This window comes from Haemaphysalis longicornis, unplaced genomic scaffold (genome assembly GCF_048455015.1).
Source record: "Haemaphysalis longicornis isolate Haplotype H1 unplaced genomic scaffold, Haemaphysalis longicornis Haplotype H1 scaffold_1, whole genome shotgun sequence".
In the NCBI taxonomy this organism is placed as follows: Eukaryota; Metazoa; Arthropoda; class Arachnida; order Ixodida; family Ixodidae; genus Haemaphysalis; species Haemaphysalis longicornis.
The window spans coordinates 439,054,173-439,073,915 of NW_027526203.1; the positions used below are offsets into that span (position 1 = coordinate 439,054,173).

The 19,743-nt window shown below is 49.3% G+C and overlaps 1 protein-coding gene across 1 annotated transcript in view; it reads right to left on the minus strand.

Annotated features, from left to right (window-relative positions):
• The window catches only part of LOC144155813 (NEDD8 ultimate buster 1-like), a 59,691-nt gene extending 39,948 nt beyond the window's left edge, over positions 1 to 19,743 (minus strand). Inside the window, exons 1-6 of the mRNA XM_077687489.1 lie at positions 19,417 to 19,743; positions 17,138 to 17,302; positions 8,209 to 8,376; positions 7,228 to 7,354; positions 4,360 to 4,543; positions 2,714 to 2,900 (exon numbers count right to left, since the gene is read on the minus strand). Of these exons, the coding sequence (XP_077543615.1) occupies positions 2,714 to 2,900; positions 4,360 to 4,543; positions 7,228 to 7,354; positions 8,209 to 8,376; positions 17,138 to 17,302; positions 19,417 to 19,524 (939 nt within the window). The 5' untranslated portion in view covers positions 19,525 to 19,743. The remainder of the gene's footprint in view (positions 1 to 2,713; positions 2,901 to 4,359; positions 4,544 to 7,227; positions 7,355 to 8,208; positions 8,377 to 17,137; positions 17,303 to 19,416) is intronic.

Genomic DNA, 19,743 nt, shown 5'->3' on the forward strand with positions numbered 1-19,743 from the left:
GATGCAAATGTGCAGCTAGAAGTGGCAAATGCAGCAGGTGTGTTTCAGTAAGGACCAGCAAAACGCGCAAATTTACCAAATTTACGCAATTGAGCAGTTGGATCAAACGGCTTTAAGTTACACTGAAAACATAGTGGGCCAACCAAAATTTTCAAGTTTGTTTCAAATAAAAGTTTGAATATCCGTGTTCGAATTATCGCGAGCCTACTGTATTACTACAGTCGAACACGGATACATTGAAAACAAGATATATCAAATTATTGTCTATATCGTACAGTCTGAACATCCCCTTGGAAATCCAGTGCAAATGTATAGTGCTGCTGTACGCGTGTATCGAACTCCCGATCGCAGGCACATTCTATACAGGGTGTCCCAGCTATCATGCACCAAGATTTAAAAAAAGAGCAATGGCGTAACTCTAAGAAAACCTAGTGCATAATGTTTGCAGTACTGTGAAGAAGCGGTCAGTAATTTTTTCGTTAATGAGACTTAACTAATTAATTGTAATTAATTATCTAACTCGAGAATTACTGTTCTAATCACTAAAGTGTCAATGAGGCACTTGTAGGTACCCACGAGAGGCATCTAACTGCGGTATTTTCAGCGACCAACTAATTGCGTACACATTTATTCCGACTGATGGCGAAAACCCGCGAAATATGAAAAATACCACGTGACGGCGCCTCCGCGCGCATCGTAAAGCAACGCCCTCAAACAGGCTGCCTCTGAGTTAGCCAGAATGAAATAAACAAAAGAAAGAAAGAAGAAATCGCGACCGAGTTTGTGCCTTATCTGCACACGTGCCCCGCGAATCTTGCTGTTGCTGCTCCTTCCATGCATGCCATTATCAAGGTGATGCGCTGTCTCTTCGGGCGGGTGACAGGCGAAGCAGTTGCTTTGGATCAGCTTATTTGGGGACGCTGCTTTACAATGCGCGCGGAAGCGCCGTCACGTGGTATTTTTCATATTTCGCGGCTTTTCTTTATCAGTCAGAATAAATGAGTACACAATTAGTTCGCCGCTGAAAATACCGGTTAGATGCCCCTCGTGGGTACCAACCAATGCCTCATTGACACTTCAGTGATTAGAGTAGTAATTCTCGATTTAGATAATTAATTACAATTAATTAGTTAAGTCTCATTTACTAAAAAATTACTGTTCGCTTCTACACAGTACTGCAAACATTGTGCACTAGGTTTTCTTCGAGCTACGCCATTGCTCTTTTTTTAAATCCTGGTGCATGATAGCTGGGACACCCTGTATATCGAATGCAGCCCCGCAAGTGCCCCTGAAAGTGTGCTTCTCCTGATGGGGTAGTTGCAATGACTTCTCGCGGGCGCTGTCGCACAGGTGAGAAGGAGGTGTCGCTGCATTGCTTAATGGCCTTCAACAAACTTTTCTTTCTCCATGATTCATAACCTGCTCACACTAGCATGGGGAGCAGCGGCATGGAAGCGAGAACGTGGGGAGTGATTGGGTGCGAAAGGCAATAAAGGAGGAGGCGACACCAACTGGAAGCGCTAGGATTCTGGCATTTTCTTCTCTGCTTGAGCGGCTATCAGTGCTGGCTCGCGCAGGGGGACCTATGTGGCATGGTGTGAGTTTATTTTGCCCACGGCACGTGCTTGGGAGCCGTGGTCATAAAAAAACATAAGAATTTAGATTTAGCGATGAAAGCGGACATTATTCGACAGGTGCAGGCCGGTTAAACGATGTCGGCTGCATTTCTCGCAGAATTTTTGAGTGCGATGCTGCACACCAAACCTGATGTAAAGGTCAAAGCAGCGGGGCCACGGCCAGGCCACTCGGGTGCATGTCATGTACAAAGCAGCTTGGTTGCGCAGCTCCAGAGGAGAGGGGCTCTGTTACCGAAGGCAACGGCGCTGAGTGCCTCGAGAGTGAATTTAGAGAGCTGTCAGCATTCCCTGGTGCCATGGTTCAAATTTTCCCTGCTGTGAGGAACCAATCGGTAAGCTACCACTTGTCGCAACTTTGAAAAGCTCTCAGTGATGTTCTGAATTTTCAGATAAGCTTCAGATGGGCGCATTTTATATTTCGAATTATCGATATATAGAACTATTTTGCGATTCCCTCGGAGTTCAATATATCTGTGTTCAACTGTACTGCCAAGAAGAAAAAAACACATATGTATAGATTTTTTCTTAGATATTTAGACCCTTTCAATGCCTGCAAGTTTCTACACTAAATGCATTTCATATTGAGATTGTAGAACACACTCACACTATACTTGTTAAACGATGTACGCGCCACTTATGATGCAGACGTACAGTGACATTAGAGAGAGAGGAGGGGGGTGCAGTCACCCTTAAAAACGACTGCCCCTATTTCTGCTCCCTCTCCCAACCAATTCCCCGAATAACTATGACCCAAATGGATATAAGAATGTTCTCTTTCTTTCATTTTTTTTATTCAGTACAACTGTTTATAGTAATCTGTGCACACAACTTCCCAGTAATCAAGCAAACAGAATTATAGCTTCGCTGAAGATGTCAACCGTCGGAGCATCAAAACTATTTCAAGGGATTCTTCAGCGGAAGCACAGCCCTCATGGATAGGAATTGAACCTGTAACTTCATGAATAAGAGCAGGATGTCTTAGCCTCTACAGTTGGGTCTTGTCTTGTCTGTCGTCAAAATCTGAAATGGTGCATGCACTGGTCTGGCAGGCACCCCGGCAGACCCTTGCCACTTGCCTTGATTGCAGTGAGGCGTTCCAGATTCTTGCCGTACGAACGGTGAAAGCCATTTTCACATTCTTTCAGTCGCGCCTCTGCGTCGAACAGCTGGTCAACACTTTTCAATGACAGGTAGCACCAGGCAATGTCAAGGCACAGCAGTGCATAGTTGTCCACATTTTTCAGCAGCCCTGAATTGCAGGTCCTACAAAGAGACACTTAAACAATCATTAAAGAGGTTTCTACTGGGAACCCAAACTTGAGTAAAAGAAATCAAAGCCCCCTTTTAAGAGAAAGATGGTTGAAACACAGAGCTTTCTCCCATGCAACTCAAGTCAAAGTCAAAAGTCCAAAATCCAAACTGCTTTGACCGTGACGGAATGGCCCAACCGTACAGACGCCAGTTTCATAATGCAACCACGAGAAGTGTTTCTTTTTTTCTTAAGGCGCTTGATGTGTTTTCGCTGATCATGGTTTTGTAAAACCCATTGTGCAAAGTTGTCTTTCCTGCAGTGCAGTTTGGCGAAACGACAGCACAAGTGAGACACAGCAAGCTTCACTTAAAAAAAAAAAAAAAAATGCTGCCCTGCCCGACATTGAAAAACTGCACTGAAAATCACATTTTCACCCTTAAATTAAAGCATTAGCTGAACAGCTGTTATCTTTAAAATGCATACACAGACCCCATTTCAATACGCAGCTCAATTCAAGCAGACATACTACATTTGCTTTCCAGTCAAATTGTGTCAAATAATGTCAGTATGCTCCTGCTTCAAGCTGACAATATCTAATATGAAGCAGCAGTGGCTCCCATTTGATGAGCTCAGCTCATTAAGGCAACATCCGCATGACCGTATTTGCAGTCCTGCAAACCTTCTTCAAATGGCCACGAATATCGTCACCAGCCAGTTGTACACTACGCTTTTCAGGATGGCAAATCCCAAGTGAATGCCAGAGCAGATGCTGGCTTTAGATATTTAAAAGAGCCATGAAGACCAAATACAAGTTTGGTTTATTAGAAAGACTACTTAGTCCCGATAACAATGATACCAATATCATCGCAATCTTCGGACAAATAACGGAGATATTAAACAAAACGTGTGAAGCAGTCGCGAGCCCCCAGCCAATTTCCCGCAACTATTCTATGACGTCACGGAACCTTGTTTGTGCGATTGGCGGCCGCCTAACTGACCTGTCATGACGACACATGACTGGACGTCTGTAATGGGGCCTCTAGTTCCATTTGACCGCATCACTTGAATGCTAACGTGCAGTTAATGCACTGAAAATTGCGTTTTATTGTTGGCCCGTATGACATCCTTCTTGCTCATAACACGTCACTGTGGCGCAAAATTTGAAAGTTTAAAAGCTTTTTTTTCGTTAAAAAACATCTTTTGGGGCTGTAATGGAGCTGAGGGAGATACTGAATCCTAGTTCTTTCAAATTACACGAAGTTATATTTTCTCTTCATGGCTCCTTTAAATCGGCTGGGCATTTACAGAGAACTTTGACTTTTGACATTTTAATGTATATTCTAAACTGGGAGCATTAGAGTTAGGACCGAGCAAATGTCTCCTCACCCCAATCACCAAGGGATAGTAGCATAGTATTGCGCCAAGCACTTCCTCGCAGTTTCCACATGCCGAGAAATTCTTTCTGCCAACCTGAATTCCTTGTCAGCTTCAAGTAGCAGCAGCAAGGCCTCGCTGTACTTCTTGCGCTTCAATGCAGCACGGCCCTTTTCATGCAGTACCATGGCAACAGAAAGAGCTTTTCTCTCCTCCTTAGGCAAGGGAATGGGCTTTCCTGTTTGGTCAGCTATTTGCATATAATACCTGCGAGGGTCATCTGCAAAAGGGTGGCAAATCCGATTGTACAATACGGCTGTTAATTGTTCATCTAAGGAAATATTACACAAATGGCACAACTTTGTCGGTAAATTGTGCCAGTTGACGTGATACACAAAACTTCACCCTTTCTTCTACACTACATTTACAGCAACCGTAAATAAGATGCAGCGCAAAAGAATACCCTTCACACATTCTTTCTCTAACAGAAGCCAACAAAAAAAATTAAAATAAAAACGACAAGAAAAAAAAAACACTTTGCAAGTGGGAAAAAAATTGATGTTCTTGCCAAACCACTGGACAATCTGCACTTCCCAAAAAGACTGGATTTTTAGGGGCCAGGTTCAAATAGTACTAAATTCACTAACAATATTTGTGCGCCTCATCTGTGAAAATACCTGATTTAGATCAAAACCGATGGCAGCAACTATAGTTTATTCCACAAGCTCTGTGCAGCACTGTGGAGGCTACATTACTGTCAACAGTCCGCCCACCGAGCACGCCTAACTCACCGCAAAGGGGGCCTTGAAGGGACATTTCCTTAGCCCCTCTCGGCAGGTGGAACCGCAAGGCCCCGGTGCCTTTTGCCGCTTCCTTCACGGTGAACTAGGCGCCCTCAGTGGGCACCTGTTGACAACAATGTAGCCTCCACAGTGCTGCACAGAGCTTGTGGAATGAATTATGGTCAGTACATAGTGCCTAACACTTGTGCACTAGAAGACGGCCCCATGCTTTCTTCTTGCAACCATCCTGTAAGTACTGTCAACAAACTTTGTATCACTCAAGATCAGCACTTAAATCTCACCACTGTATGAAACTCATGAGCAAATGATCTAGCAGTTTGGCAAACACATTCTTTTTGATAAAGTGATAATTTTGTGTCCCCTACATGCGACTTCATCCATCAGAAGGCAGTGAAAGATTTCTGGATAAACGCGTTGATGAACACTATGGTGGTGCAATCTGTCGTGTGAGCGACAAAGTTCTTCTATAATTACTCCAGCCACAGATGTTGAGGAGGTAGAGAGGGGGAACGGTGTCATTTTGCCCTTGGAAACTCAGTTACCCAAACCGGTTTTATGTGCGCTCTTCTCGATGATACGTTTTGACAACTGCACCCCAGCAACCTACACAACTTTTTTCCACACGACATGCATACCTTATACTGTTGTTCAAGGTACAATAAAATTATTCAAATGATGTTTTTGAAAAGTCGCCCTTAGGTAACAAGAGCCCAGGATAAAGCTTATTGCACAGCACCACAAGTTTTGAGTCTACGTCTCAAGTTTTGATACTTGACAACTGATTGAAATCTTAAAGCTCAATTCAAAGCTCTGCCACCGTAATCAACTTAAAAGGGGCCATGCAGACAAAATATGTTTGCTTTATTCGAAAGATTTCATGTTTTATGGTGCCCCCAGCACTTGCCCAGCTGCAAATGATGCCATATTCACTGAGAAATTATTCAATTTAGGTTAAAATTTTGATTTTCCACCAAATCGGGTGTTTCCGGGACGTCAGCAATGATGTCGTAATTGCGCGTATTCAAACGAACTTCCACTGCGTGATTCGGCTGTGCAGCCTTGCTTGCTGTCAGTCCTCCCAGACGGTGCTGCCATACTCATCCACGGACCGTTGTCCGCCGTTGCTTTGTTTTTGACCGTATTTGCACCTGGCTTGTTTTTGTTACTGTACAAAGTAACTGTTTTGTGAAACATGGGGTATCCTCTACAAACAGGGTCCTGTAAGACAACGTCACTCACGCCAATCAACCAGTGTTGTGTAAGACAACTCCGAAGCGGCGGGATCTGTTGTAGCTAAAACAAGCATAGTGCGCCCAGTACTAACAGCAGTGCGCATCGGTACTTCTATGCTTACGTGTATTTTCGTAAATTTCATTGTTTACCGCACCATTCTTACTGCTGTAAAATGAACATGCATTACATTTAATTAAGCGCAAACAGCTCCTTTGGCAAGCTTATAAGCCATGCCTAATTTGCATTTGCTTTTGCTGGCCTCAGCCAATCGTACAGCTGGGCACACATGACATCATAGGTTCTGTTGCGGGAAATGAGCTAGTAAGTCACACGGCCATTCCCTTTATTCCTAATTATATAGCTTATTCGAGTGAAGTGTACGTTAAAAGCGGTGTCAGTATGACTCCAACGAGGCAATCTTTCGAATGAGCCAAACTTGTGTTTTGTCTGCATGGCCCCTTTAAATATTCCCTTTCAAGCAACACCTTCCATTTTGATTGCTGCCCTCAAACGCGGTTCATGAGCAAATTTTTCACAGCATTCTAATCCATTTCCTATGGGCCGTGGGAAATTGACCGATTCATTGTAGGGTTTACTGTGCCGACGCAACGCAGGCGATGAGGCACGCCGTAGTGGAGGGCTCCAAATTAATTTTGACCACCCGGGAATCTTTACCGTGCACTGAAATCTCGTACACACGAGCGTTTTTGCTTTTTGCCTATTGGCCATGGGAAATCTGGCGGAGCAAAAGCTTTTGTTTACGAAGGACACAAGCATGCTTTTTGATTATTATATCCGAGAATTTGGCATCGCTGATTCCGAATATGTAAGCAAACCAACTTGCACACTGTAACCATACCAACACAAACTTTGTAAAAAAATAAGGATAAACAAGGAAAATGAGCAGAGTACAGGAACATGCACTCACCTGTATCAACAGAGGACAATAGATCAGCATCTTCACGAATCTTGCATAGTTCCAGTTCCTGCTTTTCTCTGTCTTGTGACTCAGCCGCCGTTTCCACGAGAACCAAAGCCATCAGTTGCCCATTGTGCTAATTGAAAAGAATGCACCCTGAGGAAATGTGGCTTACAAAAAGAGAAGTAAATGGCAGGCCTTTGAACCCTTCTCAGCAACACGCCTACACAATGAGGGAAGAACAACAAGGAGGGCCTGGAAGGAAATTCCTGGCGTCTTTGAGAAAAACGCTTCAGCACATAAACATGCATGCACCATATTCATGCAAATTTAAACACTCTGTGATCCTTTTACTAGTAATTTAAGAAAGAACAAAAACTAACATTTAAGCAACGCAACCTCCTCTACTTCTCTGAATTTTGCAAAAGAAAAAAGAAAAGGGGGGGGGGGGGGGAATAAATTCACACGATGCTATGCGATGCAGTGCAGTGTGTGCACGCACGAGTACAGGCATACATGCCCATCATAGGAGAGAAAATATCAAACCTTTTACTGTGAATAGAATGGAATATCTTAAAATATGAAGAGAATTTAAACATAGCTGCAAACAAAATCATCATCTGAATTGAAAACAAGGGACTTGTATCTGCAACAATCCCCTTCAAAATGGGAGCAGCAGCTACAAGAGTGTGGTTCTCACTGGTAACAGCACACCTCAACCACTAGAAAGTAGTTAAAAAGGCATGCACGCACATGCATGCATTTTTGAAATACTACAGTCATAAAATGGGCTAAACCTTTAGGGACCAATAGATGCAATTATGAAAAAAAGTTTTAAGATAATCCCATACCTCGTATTTTTAGAAGAATAAAGACTACAACAAATCCACTGGCGCGAAGGCACAGATGACAGTTTTTCAGTTTTTATATGCAACTCCGCCATGCTACCAGCACTAAAACAAAATACAGACAATGAACAATATTAATTACCCTCACTCCTTGCTCCAGCAATGGGCTGTTGTCCTGGATGACTCTGCCACCAGAAATCAGTTTAACCTTGCCTGGTTCACTTGAACATGTTGCAGCAACCATTTCTCGCAGCTTCTGTCCACTTTCCTGCAGCTTTATCTCAAACAGCTCTAATGCTCTCGGAGATTGCTGGAAATAAAAAAAGAGGGGAGGTGGGGGGGGAATTGAGCGTGGCTTACACAATTCACACCGTCAGTACTCAATCCGGGACCCCACTAAGCTTGTAAAAAGATGAAAGAGCACCCTTCATCAGCACCATAGGACAGGATTTCTAGCATGTTCATGATTTTTAAGTATTTTAGTTTGCACTGCCGCCTGATGGCTCTGTCTCCCCCTCTGTGCAAACAAGCTGTAGTTAGCGCAGGAAATTCAGTTAGTTGGTTTCTTTTTAAATTAGGCATAACTGTCTCACGAAAACACACAGGAGCACAAATGCAGAACAGGGACCAGGCAGGCTGTCCCACGTCTATGTTCTTTTTCTCATTCTCCCATCTTTTCGCGCTATGCAATCATAGGCAATGTGTTAACTGTCTGGTCTGAGATGCTCTCATTTGTAAAGCGTTTATGCTGGGTCCAAGCATATCCACAAATACCTACAAAAGTCGGAAGTCAAGGAAAAGTTTGCTACGTTCGGTGAACTGAAAGTTGCCATTCAGGAGTACGGTCGAGATAGTTACTTTCATAAGCGCTAACAAGAAAAGCTGGGCTACAAAGTACACACAGGAATGTGCAGGGCATGAATGGGGCCCATTTTAATCAGAGTGCCCCCCTCCTCCCAATCTGGTCTCCTCCAAAATGACCTGGTCTACTTTTGATACACATTGCACATCTGTTTATGTGTGTGTGTGTCTATATATATATATAAGGTGGCGGAGTGTACTGAGCTCAAGAATCCCCTACCTTCCCTCCCCCTTCCCCTTCCCCCCCTACCCGAGCGATGGGAGATCTTGATGTCCAGCCCCGACCTGTCGACGCAGCAAGAGCTCGCGTCCAGGGGCCAGGAGCTATTGGACTCATATGGGACTTGTGAATAGGGTTCCACCCAGTCTGACGCCTGCGAGCGTCACCTGAAATGGGCTCAGCGAAAGTTGTTTCTCTCTCTCTCTTAGTAGAGACAGAGACACACGAGAAGGACATTAAAAATAAAAATAAAAGTTTACTCCTCTCCCTGAAACGTCAGTAAACTTTTATTTTTATTTTTAATGTCCTTCTCGTGTGTCTCTGTCTCTACTAACCTTATTTTTTCGCGCTCTGTGTGAGTTTTTGATTCCAGACTATATATATATATATAGGGTTTGTAAATGAGGGGCTCGTTAGAAAATACAGGAAGAAATGCCGGCAGTCTACAACGCCAAAGAAGGCATAGGGGAATGGTTAGAATATTTTTTACCGTTAGTGACGTTACATTATTATTTATAATTATTAATTACGTGAGAAAGAAAGAAAGAAAAACACGCGCCCAGAGTGGGGACCGAACCCACGCCTTTCGATTAGATCTCGAATGCCTTCGAGATCTAATCGAGAAAAATCCCAATTAGGAAGTTGCAGAGCGGTATTCAAAACATCAGAATAAACACTTTATGTCATTATATCCAGTAGGCGTTAGTGTTTTTCAGCGTATTGAAGATGCCCGCGAAATACAAAAAAATACCACGTGACGTGCCGGCGCGCGCGTCTTGATAACAGCGCTTCCAAACGTTGCGCGCACAAACTACCATCGGCGCTCTGCCGTTTAAAAAGTGACAGCGAAGATGACGAGCCTGTTGATTCTGGCAGAACAAGCGATAACCGCGGCATCTGCTAATTGCTATTGGCGGTCTGTCGCAAGAGAAGCACATCGCTGGCGCAAATGGCACAGCCAACGCCTACGTTGCTGCCCTGCCGACTTTTAAGCGGAGGCTTGCCTGTGGTAGTTCGTGAGCGCAACGTTTGGAAGCACTGTTATCAAGACGCGCGAGCCGGCACGTCACGTGGTATTTTTTGTATTTCGCGGGCATATTCAATACGCTGAAAAACAATAATACCTAATGAATATAATGACAGAAAGTGTTTATTCTGAGGTTTTGAATACCGCTCTACAACTTTCTAATTGGGATTTTTTGCCTAGCTTCGTTAGTTCGAAAGTTAGGTAATTAAAATTGGCTAATTACCTAATTAAGCCACATACAAAAAATAGCGTGAGAAACTACATAGAAAAGGTAGCAACATGCATTTGGTTGCGTGGTCTTAGAATGCATGGAAATATTTTTAAACTCTGGCTTAGGTGAAACACCCTGTATGTATATATATATATATATATATATGCCGACCTATCTTTCTGTATTTCCCCAACGGGCCCCTCATTTCCTTACTATATTATTCTGCGAAAGCCTAGCGAGGGTCTTGGTTCTGGCAGCCTTGATGCCTAGGTAGCATAAGAGGGCTTCCCGCCAGTTACCCGCTCATGACAGGCTGTAGACGTTCTAGTCACGCCCCGGGGGTTGAAAAGAAGGTCCCCTTCTCCCCGTGTAGTCTGAGTGGCGCTGGCTACCACCCTCATGCGTCAGATACACTTCTAGTAAATATAAATAGCCCAGAATGTGAAGGAGAACACAGTCGCCCAGAAAGCCGAATTGGTAAGGCATTCGAGATCTAATCGAAAGGCGTGGGTTCGGTCCCCACTCTGGGCGCGTGTTTTTCTTTCTTTCTTTCTTCCGTAGATTTTTAAAAAAAAAATTAACTTCATTAACCGTAGTAAAAAAATGGCCAGCAGGACGCCATAACCAACCGTGCCTTGCACAGCTTACGTGCTTTTCCTCCAATGTCGAGGAAAATTTACCCAGCCTTCCTACTTCTAAACCTGCTACTGCCCACACCATGACACAAAAGCTTCCGCTTTGTATATGCCCAGTGTTTCATTACTACCAAAATTCGGGCACAACCCGTAGCACATGCAGCCCCTTTGTGTTGGTCCACAGCCCATGCCTGCTTAGATCTGGTGTTAGGTTACAAGCCGACAACCGGTGATCATCATTGCTTACAAGATGTGGGGATCCGCTTGGTCCCCTTTCCTCCTCCCGCGAGCGCGATGTTCGAACGAGCGCGCTTTCCCGCGCACGTGACGTCAACCTCGCGGGCCGACGCGCCGGCGGGCACCGACTGTCCCGCCGCCGCTGTCGCTCCTCCTCGCCCGGGAACCTGCCTCCTCTCCGCAGCGCCTTAAAACCGGACGCGCCCGTTTCGCGGGCTCTCTCTCAGGACTCTCTGCTCTCGGGTCTCGGTCGGCTCTCTCGCGAGCTCTCTGGATGCCTCTCTGGCTCCAGGGACTCAGAGAGGAGATGGAGGATAGGGTATAGGGAACGCGAGGGGTCGCGGCTCGTATCGCACCCTCGCCGCCCACGTCCAGGAGATGGGAGTCGGATACCGGGGCGCTCCTTGTCCCCGGCTGGCTCGTCTCCTCCCCGCCGCGCCGGCCGGTCGGGCGCTGTTTGGCCCTGATCGGACGCGCAGGGTAGGCCTCTGGTCACCTTGCGAGCGGCCCGCGTGCAACCTCGGCCATGGTCGCCTGTTTGGGCGACGCCGTAGGACGCGTGTCGGTACAGTGTAGTTCTTAACCCGGTCTTGGCGTTATTATGCACTGTACGACTCGGCCAATAAACCCCATGGTTCGTCCTGGCCCTTTGGAGCCTGTCGTCGCCTGTGTCGGTGAGTCGAACCCGTCGCGGCGTCTCCCTTGTGGACGCCGCGTACCTCTCTGGGGCATTTTGGATGGGTCATTTACGGGCGAGTGGGGAACACCCTGAACCCCACTTAGGCCCACAAGGGACCGTCGAGCTGACATCGTCGCTCAACGTCTCTAGCGAGGCTAGCCGGGGTCGTTTGTTGTCCCGTAGCTAGACCCAGTAAGCCCACATTGGCGCCCAACACGGTATCGACACTGTGCGACGGAGCAGGCCCCTGGCCTTAGTCCCTGTGCGATTTACTGTGAGGTGAGCGGTTCGGCTTCCGAGCACGACGCTTCGGCGTAACGTGCTCCCGCCGCTCACCGCTGTCCGCGGATCGAGGCGATTATCGCCCGACCCGCGCCAGCATCTCCTGTGTTCTGTACGACTCAACGTAGCGGCGATCCTGAGCCTGCGAACTTGACGTACGATTTGAACCTGGAGCAGAGCCATACGCTCGCTACGTCGGAAACGAGAACACCTTTTGCTCGGACGACGTTAGCCTGCGGCCAATGTATCTCCACGTGCAGACGACAAACGGCTTTTGTGGCCAAGTTTGCGTTTCGCCAAGGAGCCCCTTGCGCCTCGTCGGGGAGCATCCTGCTCCGACGACGATAACGCGCATTCGTCCTACCGAGTGCATCATCGCACGCGCGGACGCCAAGGCCCTGTCGCAAAAGAGCGCATTTTGCTCCCACGACACGGCCGGGACCGCATAGCACATCCCCGCGCAGGCATTGTACGACGCTTTGTTGTCGATCGTGCCGGCGCGCGTGAGATGCAGTGCGCTGAGTCCACAGCTAGGCCCACTGGGGAGCACTCTGTTTCCCAGGCATAGCTCGCCTTACGATCTCGTGTTTCCAAAGCACGGCGGCCCGCTCGCCGCGTAGTGCTACGGACTACTTAGAGATCGGGCCACACGTTCTGAACGAGTTTGACCGTTTCGTCGACAAAAGTTCGTTCGTAGTGGAGACGGACCACGTGGCATTCAGCTGGCTTAAGCGGATACGCGAACCACGCGTGCTGGCCATATAAGCTGCGCCCGTGAAAACGTCACCGTGCGCAATGGGAGCGGTAGCAGCACGTGGTGGCGGACGCATGTCGTGAGCCCCCGTGGCCGCTTGAATGTTCCTAACGCGCCTAGCACCCGACTGGCCCCGTAGCCACGTGCTGAACGACGGCCAGTTGGTGCGAGCCCCGAAGGGAATGCATTAAGCGTGCAAACGTTGCAATTCCCGGGCGATATCGCATACCGAGCAGACCTATTGTCAGCTGGTATTGCATTCAGCAGAGACGAGCAGGTGCCCGGTGATCAGAACGATCCGTGTTGTAAATATGATTTTAACTGGCTCTGTGTGAGTCGTGCTCTGTGTGAGCGGGCGACGCGGTCGCCGGAGGCTACTAACCGCTTGTATTGTGGTTAGCCTCGAGCGCTTTGCAGCTCGTACTGCTGCAGGCGTGTTTTTTTTATTTCTCGGATTCGTATCTGCTACATGCTCAATGTCTCTCGCTGAAGTTTATCCCACCGAAGGAAATTCCCCCTGAGAGTTTCACGGTGGTGAGCACCCGCAGTTTGAGGAAGGTGTACGATACTTCCGTGACTCGCGGGCGGCTGGGCGAGTGGCCGCAAGACTTTACGAAGTTGTGCCGCTCCACGACCTGGCCAAGCATGTAGCGAGTTGATCTCCACTATCCTCGCTCTTGCCGTTGCGCTAAAGGAAGGGAAACGCGAACGAGGCGGCGGATATTAGCCCCCGTCGCTAACCCGGAGTTCCTGACGCGCGCCGCACCTGACGGAACATGCGACCACGTGCTCGAATGTGTTCGTCGGTGCGATCGTCGAAAGGAGCACTGCCACGATTTGGCAATCCCTAGACGAAAAGCGCACCCGGGGACCACATGTTGTCCGCCGGCATCGCCTTTGGCAGAACAAACCTCCTCCGAACGCAGCAGGAAGGTCCGCTTTGTAAATATGTAAATAGTACGTCGTTTGGCTCTGTGTGAGTCGCGCTCCGAGATGGAGCGGGCGACGCTGTCGCCGGAGGCTGATCACCGCTGGTGTTGCGGTAGGTCCCGTGCGCTATGCAGCCAGGCTGCTGCAAGCGCGTTTTTTTATTTTTTGCCTCGGACCCGTGCTTGCAAGGAGCGGATGGGAGTTCTGCCGATAAAATCTCACCCGATAATGCCCCGCGAGGCGCATCTAGGGTGACGATTTGCCGCAGTCTAGGGAGGCCGCGTTGGGCTTCCCCGACTCGCGACAGGCCGGATAAGCGAGCGACCGTAAGACTTTTACGAAGTTGTGTCACTCTGCGAAATAGTCCGGCCGCGCACACAGCGATGAGGCTTTTCTCTTCTCGCTCGTGCCGCGCATGCCACAGCGCGAAGTCCGGATCACGCAAGTTATCCCACTTCATGCACCCAATCGAGAGGCGCAACCACGGCAAAATGCGGCGTACACTTGGGGACTCCACCCCGGTAGCCGTAGTCGTCGGTTCCTTTCTGGCTGCCGCTGTTTGCTTCGCGGATCGGCGACATTTTCGCCCTGCGGAAGCACTAGGCATGCGCGATGAGGACGAAGGACCGCGATATTCACCCGTTTGGCTTTTTCCGCGGGCCTGATCATGCGTCCTCACGTCCGAGCGGAGCGTTGACGCGGGGCGACGTTTCCGCCCCATGTCCAACCCTACCGAGCGCCAGCGAGCGCCAACGCCGCAGCCACGGAGACGTTGCTTCGCGACGCCCGACTGGGCAGCGAGTTTTCCCCCTCTTCTCCGTGGCGGGCGAAAGCGCGTTACGTCAGGCGACGGGCACACCAATTGGCCCAATAGCCCACGTGACACGGCAGGTGGACCCTCTCTCATGGCGGATGTCGGAGAGACACCGCGGGAGAAGGGCACGCCACTCAATCGGCGGCCTAGGGAACGACGCGGGCCTCACGCCCTTCGTTCCAGTATTCTTCCCTCCATGCCTTCGTCGCCGATAGCGACGGTTTGGAAGGGGGGGAGGATGGCCGCCGACGAAGCGAAACGGGGAATGCCGGCTACCGTCCGTGCGACCGCTGTTACGCACTACGCAGCCGTTAGCTCTCCCCAGTTTCTCGCGGCACCGGCGTTACGGCCGCTTTTTCGGCCCGAGCCTTTGCACGCCCCTATCGCTGTTCCCGGCAGGTAGTTTTGGGTTTCGCCTTTCGTCTCCCTTTTGCAGCACTGTACCTTGGCTCGGTCCCCAGCCCGGTGTTCTTCAGTCTTCAGTTGCCGCACCACACACAGCCCTTGCCACACGCCTCCTGCACCGACCGGCGGCTTCAACGTCGCCACTCGCCATGGCCATGGCACACCCAAGCAACTCGGGCGCTCCGGCGCTTTCTCGGGGCACTCCCTCACGATGCCTCGCGCGGCGTCGCTCCCTGCGGCCGCTCCCTGGCGCCTCCTCGGAGCGCACCCCGGGCGCTTCTTCGGGACCTTCGGCCGGTACGGCACCCTGCAGCTGCGGCTACCTTCCACCTCCGGTGGCCCTCTCCTGCTGCAGCTGGTCGAGCTACGCCTGGCAGCTTCAACCCTCGAGCATGTTGCTCGAGCGTCTGGCGTGAACCTGCCCCGCGATCTGGCGGTCTTGGGCCTGGCTCCCTGGTGTCCTGGCGAGTCATCTAGACGGCCCCTGCTCGTGCCGACCACTCGGGCGTCGTGTCGAACTTTGGAGCGGCGTGTCTTCGAAGTGTGGGCGTGTGTGTCGGCGTGGACTCCAACGTGCGGACATTCGCGGACTTCTTGGGCTGGGGACCCGTAGGGTATGTGCTGTGCCTGCAGTCGTCGAGCCGGTCCTTCAGACCGGGCTCGGGTCTTGAGGAGGGGGGGATGTGGGGATCCGCTTGGTCCCCTTTCCTCCTCCCGCGAGCGCGATGTTCGAACGAGCGCGCTTTCCCGCGCACGTGACGTCAACCTCGCGGGCCGACGCGCCGGCGGGCACCGACTGTCCCGCCGCCGCTGTCGCTCCTCCTCGCCCGGGAACCTGCCTCCTCTCCGCAGCGCCTTAAAACCGGACGCGCCCGTTTCGCGGGCTCTCTCTCAGGACTCTCTGCTCTCGGGTCTCGGTCGGCTCTCTCGCGAGCTCTCTGGATGCCTCTCTGGCTCCAGGGACTCAGAGAGGAGATGGAGGATAGGGTATAGGGAACGCGAGGGGTCGCGGCTCGTATCGCACCCTCGCCGCCCACGTCCAGGAGATGGGAGTCGGATACCGGGGCGCTCCTTGTCCCCGGCTGGCTCGTCTCCTCCCCGCCGCGCCGGCCGGTCGGGCGCTGTTTGGCCCTGATCGGACGCGCAGGGTAGGCCTCTGGTCACCTTGCGAGCGGCCCGCGTGCAACCTCGGCCATGGTCGCCTGTTTGGGCGACGCCGTAGGACGCGTGTCGGTACAGTGTAGTTCTTAACCCGGTCTTGGCGTTATTATGCACTGTACGACTCGGCCAATAAACCCCATGGTTCGTCCTGGCCCTTTGGAGCCTGTCGTCGCCTGTGTCGGTGAGTCGAACCCGTCGCGGCGTCTCCCTTGTGGACGCCGCGTACCTCTCTGGGGCATTTTGGATGGGTCATTTACGGGCGAGTGGGGAACACCCTGAACCCCACTTAGGCCCACAAGGGACCGTCGAGCTGACATCGTCGCTCAACGTCTCTAACGAAGCTAGCCGGGGTCGTTTGTTGCCCCGTAGCTAGACCCAGTATGCCCACAAAGAATAGCAACCTGAGCTAGTTGGCATGGGTTCACTGCGGTAGGTGGTATGGGTTCATGCAGTTTTTCATTATGATGCTCAGAAGAAAAGCTTCAAGCCCCATGAATCTTCATCTTGAGCTCACTAATCTGCCGCCTTGTTTTTGCTGACACCTCTTCCCTTCATGGAGTTCATCCCAGCAATCTGTTGCCCTTAGATAGAATTTTAAACATTGCTCATTAATTTTGAAAAGATCATTTCATGGTGCCCACGTAGTCTGGTACACGTCTAAAAACAATAGCACAGGTCTAAAATTTTAACAAGAACTGTTTTCAAGAGGATACTGCCTTGCCCGAAGAAGTGGACAGTGCTCCAAAGGTTGCTGATTATAGGTTAAAACAAACAGCTTTAATTCAGTAGCTTGCAAGGCAAATCTGTGAATTCACTCCAGAGGACACCTGAGAGTAGATGTGGTCGGTTACCTACCTGTCGTGGGTCCAACACTTTAACTCTCAGGGTGGCTACACCTGTAGCTGAGTACTTTTTGTTTGCAGCCAGCTTCGCCACAGCATGGTTCCTCAGGTACTTGAGAGTGTCAAGAACAACGGCTGGCTCAAGTTGCAGATCAGTTGCGTACCGCTGTACGAAGTCCTAAAACAAATTTACATTGATAGTAATTAGGTTGAAACAGAATGGAGGTAGAAGATGCAACAATCCACATTGTGCTGTAGAAGCGCAAAATGCAAAGCTAATTTCAATAAATGCTAACTTGATGAAATAGAAAGCATGCTTCAGTATTTTTTTAAAGCGAAGCTTTCTAAGTCTCACTGATGGCGAAAAGCGCGCCGAAAACGTACAGCAGGAAAGCCAACTTTCTCTGATGATGATCGTGGGTGAAGTGAAAGAAAAAAATCGCTTCCCGTGGTAGGTCTCGAAACCTGGGTCCCTCGCGTTATGAAGCCAACGTCTATCAGACTCCGCCACACTGACCCTTTTTTTTTCTCTCTCCATTGTCGGTCTTTGACGTTACATAACAATGGGCACACACAAGATATACAAAACCACACGTAGGGCTGCCAGCCTGACTTATGCTGGCATTATCATTTAAAATTCTATAAGTGCCATCAGGGGTTCTACGCTTGACAGCCACTCAGGAAGGCAGTCCTTTGATTTTCGCACTTCAATGAATTGCGAGATACTCTCAATGAAATACTGTCTTGTGGGCCTCGCGTCTACGTCACCATTGAGCCAGATCATGCATGAACGCCAAATGCTGTGGAGGCCCAACGACATGACCGTATCGTAGGGCGCCCCCTCTTCGTTGTCCACGCTCAAAAACTGGATGCCGTGGGTATGTAACGGAAAGTCCTTGTGGATGGTCCTCTGAAGGACGTCCCACAAAAAGACAGCTGCCCAGAAATGCAGAAATACGTGCTCTATATTCTTAGGCTGCTTGCAAATAGAGCAATCGACACCCCAGGGTACATACAGTCCTCGTTCTTGCATCAAGGCTTTCACTAAGAGTGTACCCGTATGCAACTTAAAGAAAAGGACTTTACTCCTGGATTAACTTGCATTCTTTTCACGCGTTTCAAAACATCTTGTCCTGGGCCTCCACAGTACAGTGCTCTGTACATCGGTACCGGAAAAACAGCGTCACATACCTCTTTATACAATTTTCTACGTGCGACTGAACTCAAGTATTCCAGAGAAAAACGGGCAGTTAAGAACTAAAAAGACATCACAACTTCTTTCAAATAACCGTGGATACCACCTGACATGCCACCCGAGGATATCAAAAATGCAGGTAACGCACGCGCCAACCGTACATGAATTACTGTGCGCAGAAAAGGATCGCGAGGATCCCCTAAAAACCAAAGGCGATTTATGAGCTGTCTAACGAACAAGTGTACCAGTCCCAGGCCGCCATCACGGACCCGCCTGAACAAATTGGTGCGGCTGCATCTCTCCCACGTTGATGACCACACAAAAACAGGAAAAACCCTGTGCAATTTCTGTATGTTAACCCGTGAGCAATGTAACGTTTGCATAACGAACCAAATCTTTGCAACAATAAATAAATTACAGACAGTGGCCTTCGCGAATTCCAACCCGGTCGAAGAAGTTTGGATTTGGAAAGGATGCAACAATCCACATTGCTAATGCGCTGTATACTATAGAAGTGCAACATGCAAAGATAATTTCAATAACCACAAACTTGATCAAACAGAAAGCAAGCTTTAGTATTTTTTTAAAGCGAAGCTTTCTATGTCTCACTGATGGCGCATGTCGCGCCGGAAACGCACTGCAGGAAAGCCAACTTTCTCTGACGATGATCGTGGGTTAAGTGAAAGAAAAAAACCGCTTCCCGTGGTCGCAATCGAACCTGGGTCCCTCGCGTTATGAAGCCGATGTCTATCCGACTTCGCCATTCCGACCCGATCGAAGCAGTTCGAATTTGATAAGAGTGCAGGCTCGTAAAAAATTAGACAAAAATCATGCAACTCTCCGTCGAACTACAATAGATGAACGCGAAGCTTTCTTCGTGCGAAATCAAATGGCAAAGGGTTCATCAAAGCCGCTACGATCAAAACTCTAGACTACTTGCGAGTCAATTTCAAAGCTCAACGAGTTGAAGTCCGAACCGTCTGCGGGTCAAAGTCCAAACTAAGACAACCAGGGAATCCCTCACGAGAAAGCTTCGCGTTCAACAATCGTCGTCGTTAGACGAAGAGGTGTGTAATTTTTCTTCTGCATTCACTTACACTGGGAAAGGTTCCTTCCGCTTCGTCCACAGTATAGGGAGGTAACCAGAGCTTGACATTTTCGTCGTTCAGCTTTTTCCGAACGCGAACGGTGGCTTGCTCTTCCATGACTGAAGTAAACAAACGCGTACCACGGAAATTCTAAGCTTTGATTGCTTTCAGTGGGTAGCTGAACCCCTAATGCGATGATATGCCACCGAAGTACGCATTCGTGCCATGCTATCACTGCAAAAACAAGGACCCTTTCCCGCTTCGCACACAAAGCGTCTCTGCAGCCGCTACGGAGGCGCTGAAGCAGCTGATGCATGCGCTGACAAGAAAAGAACG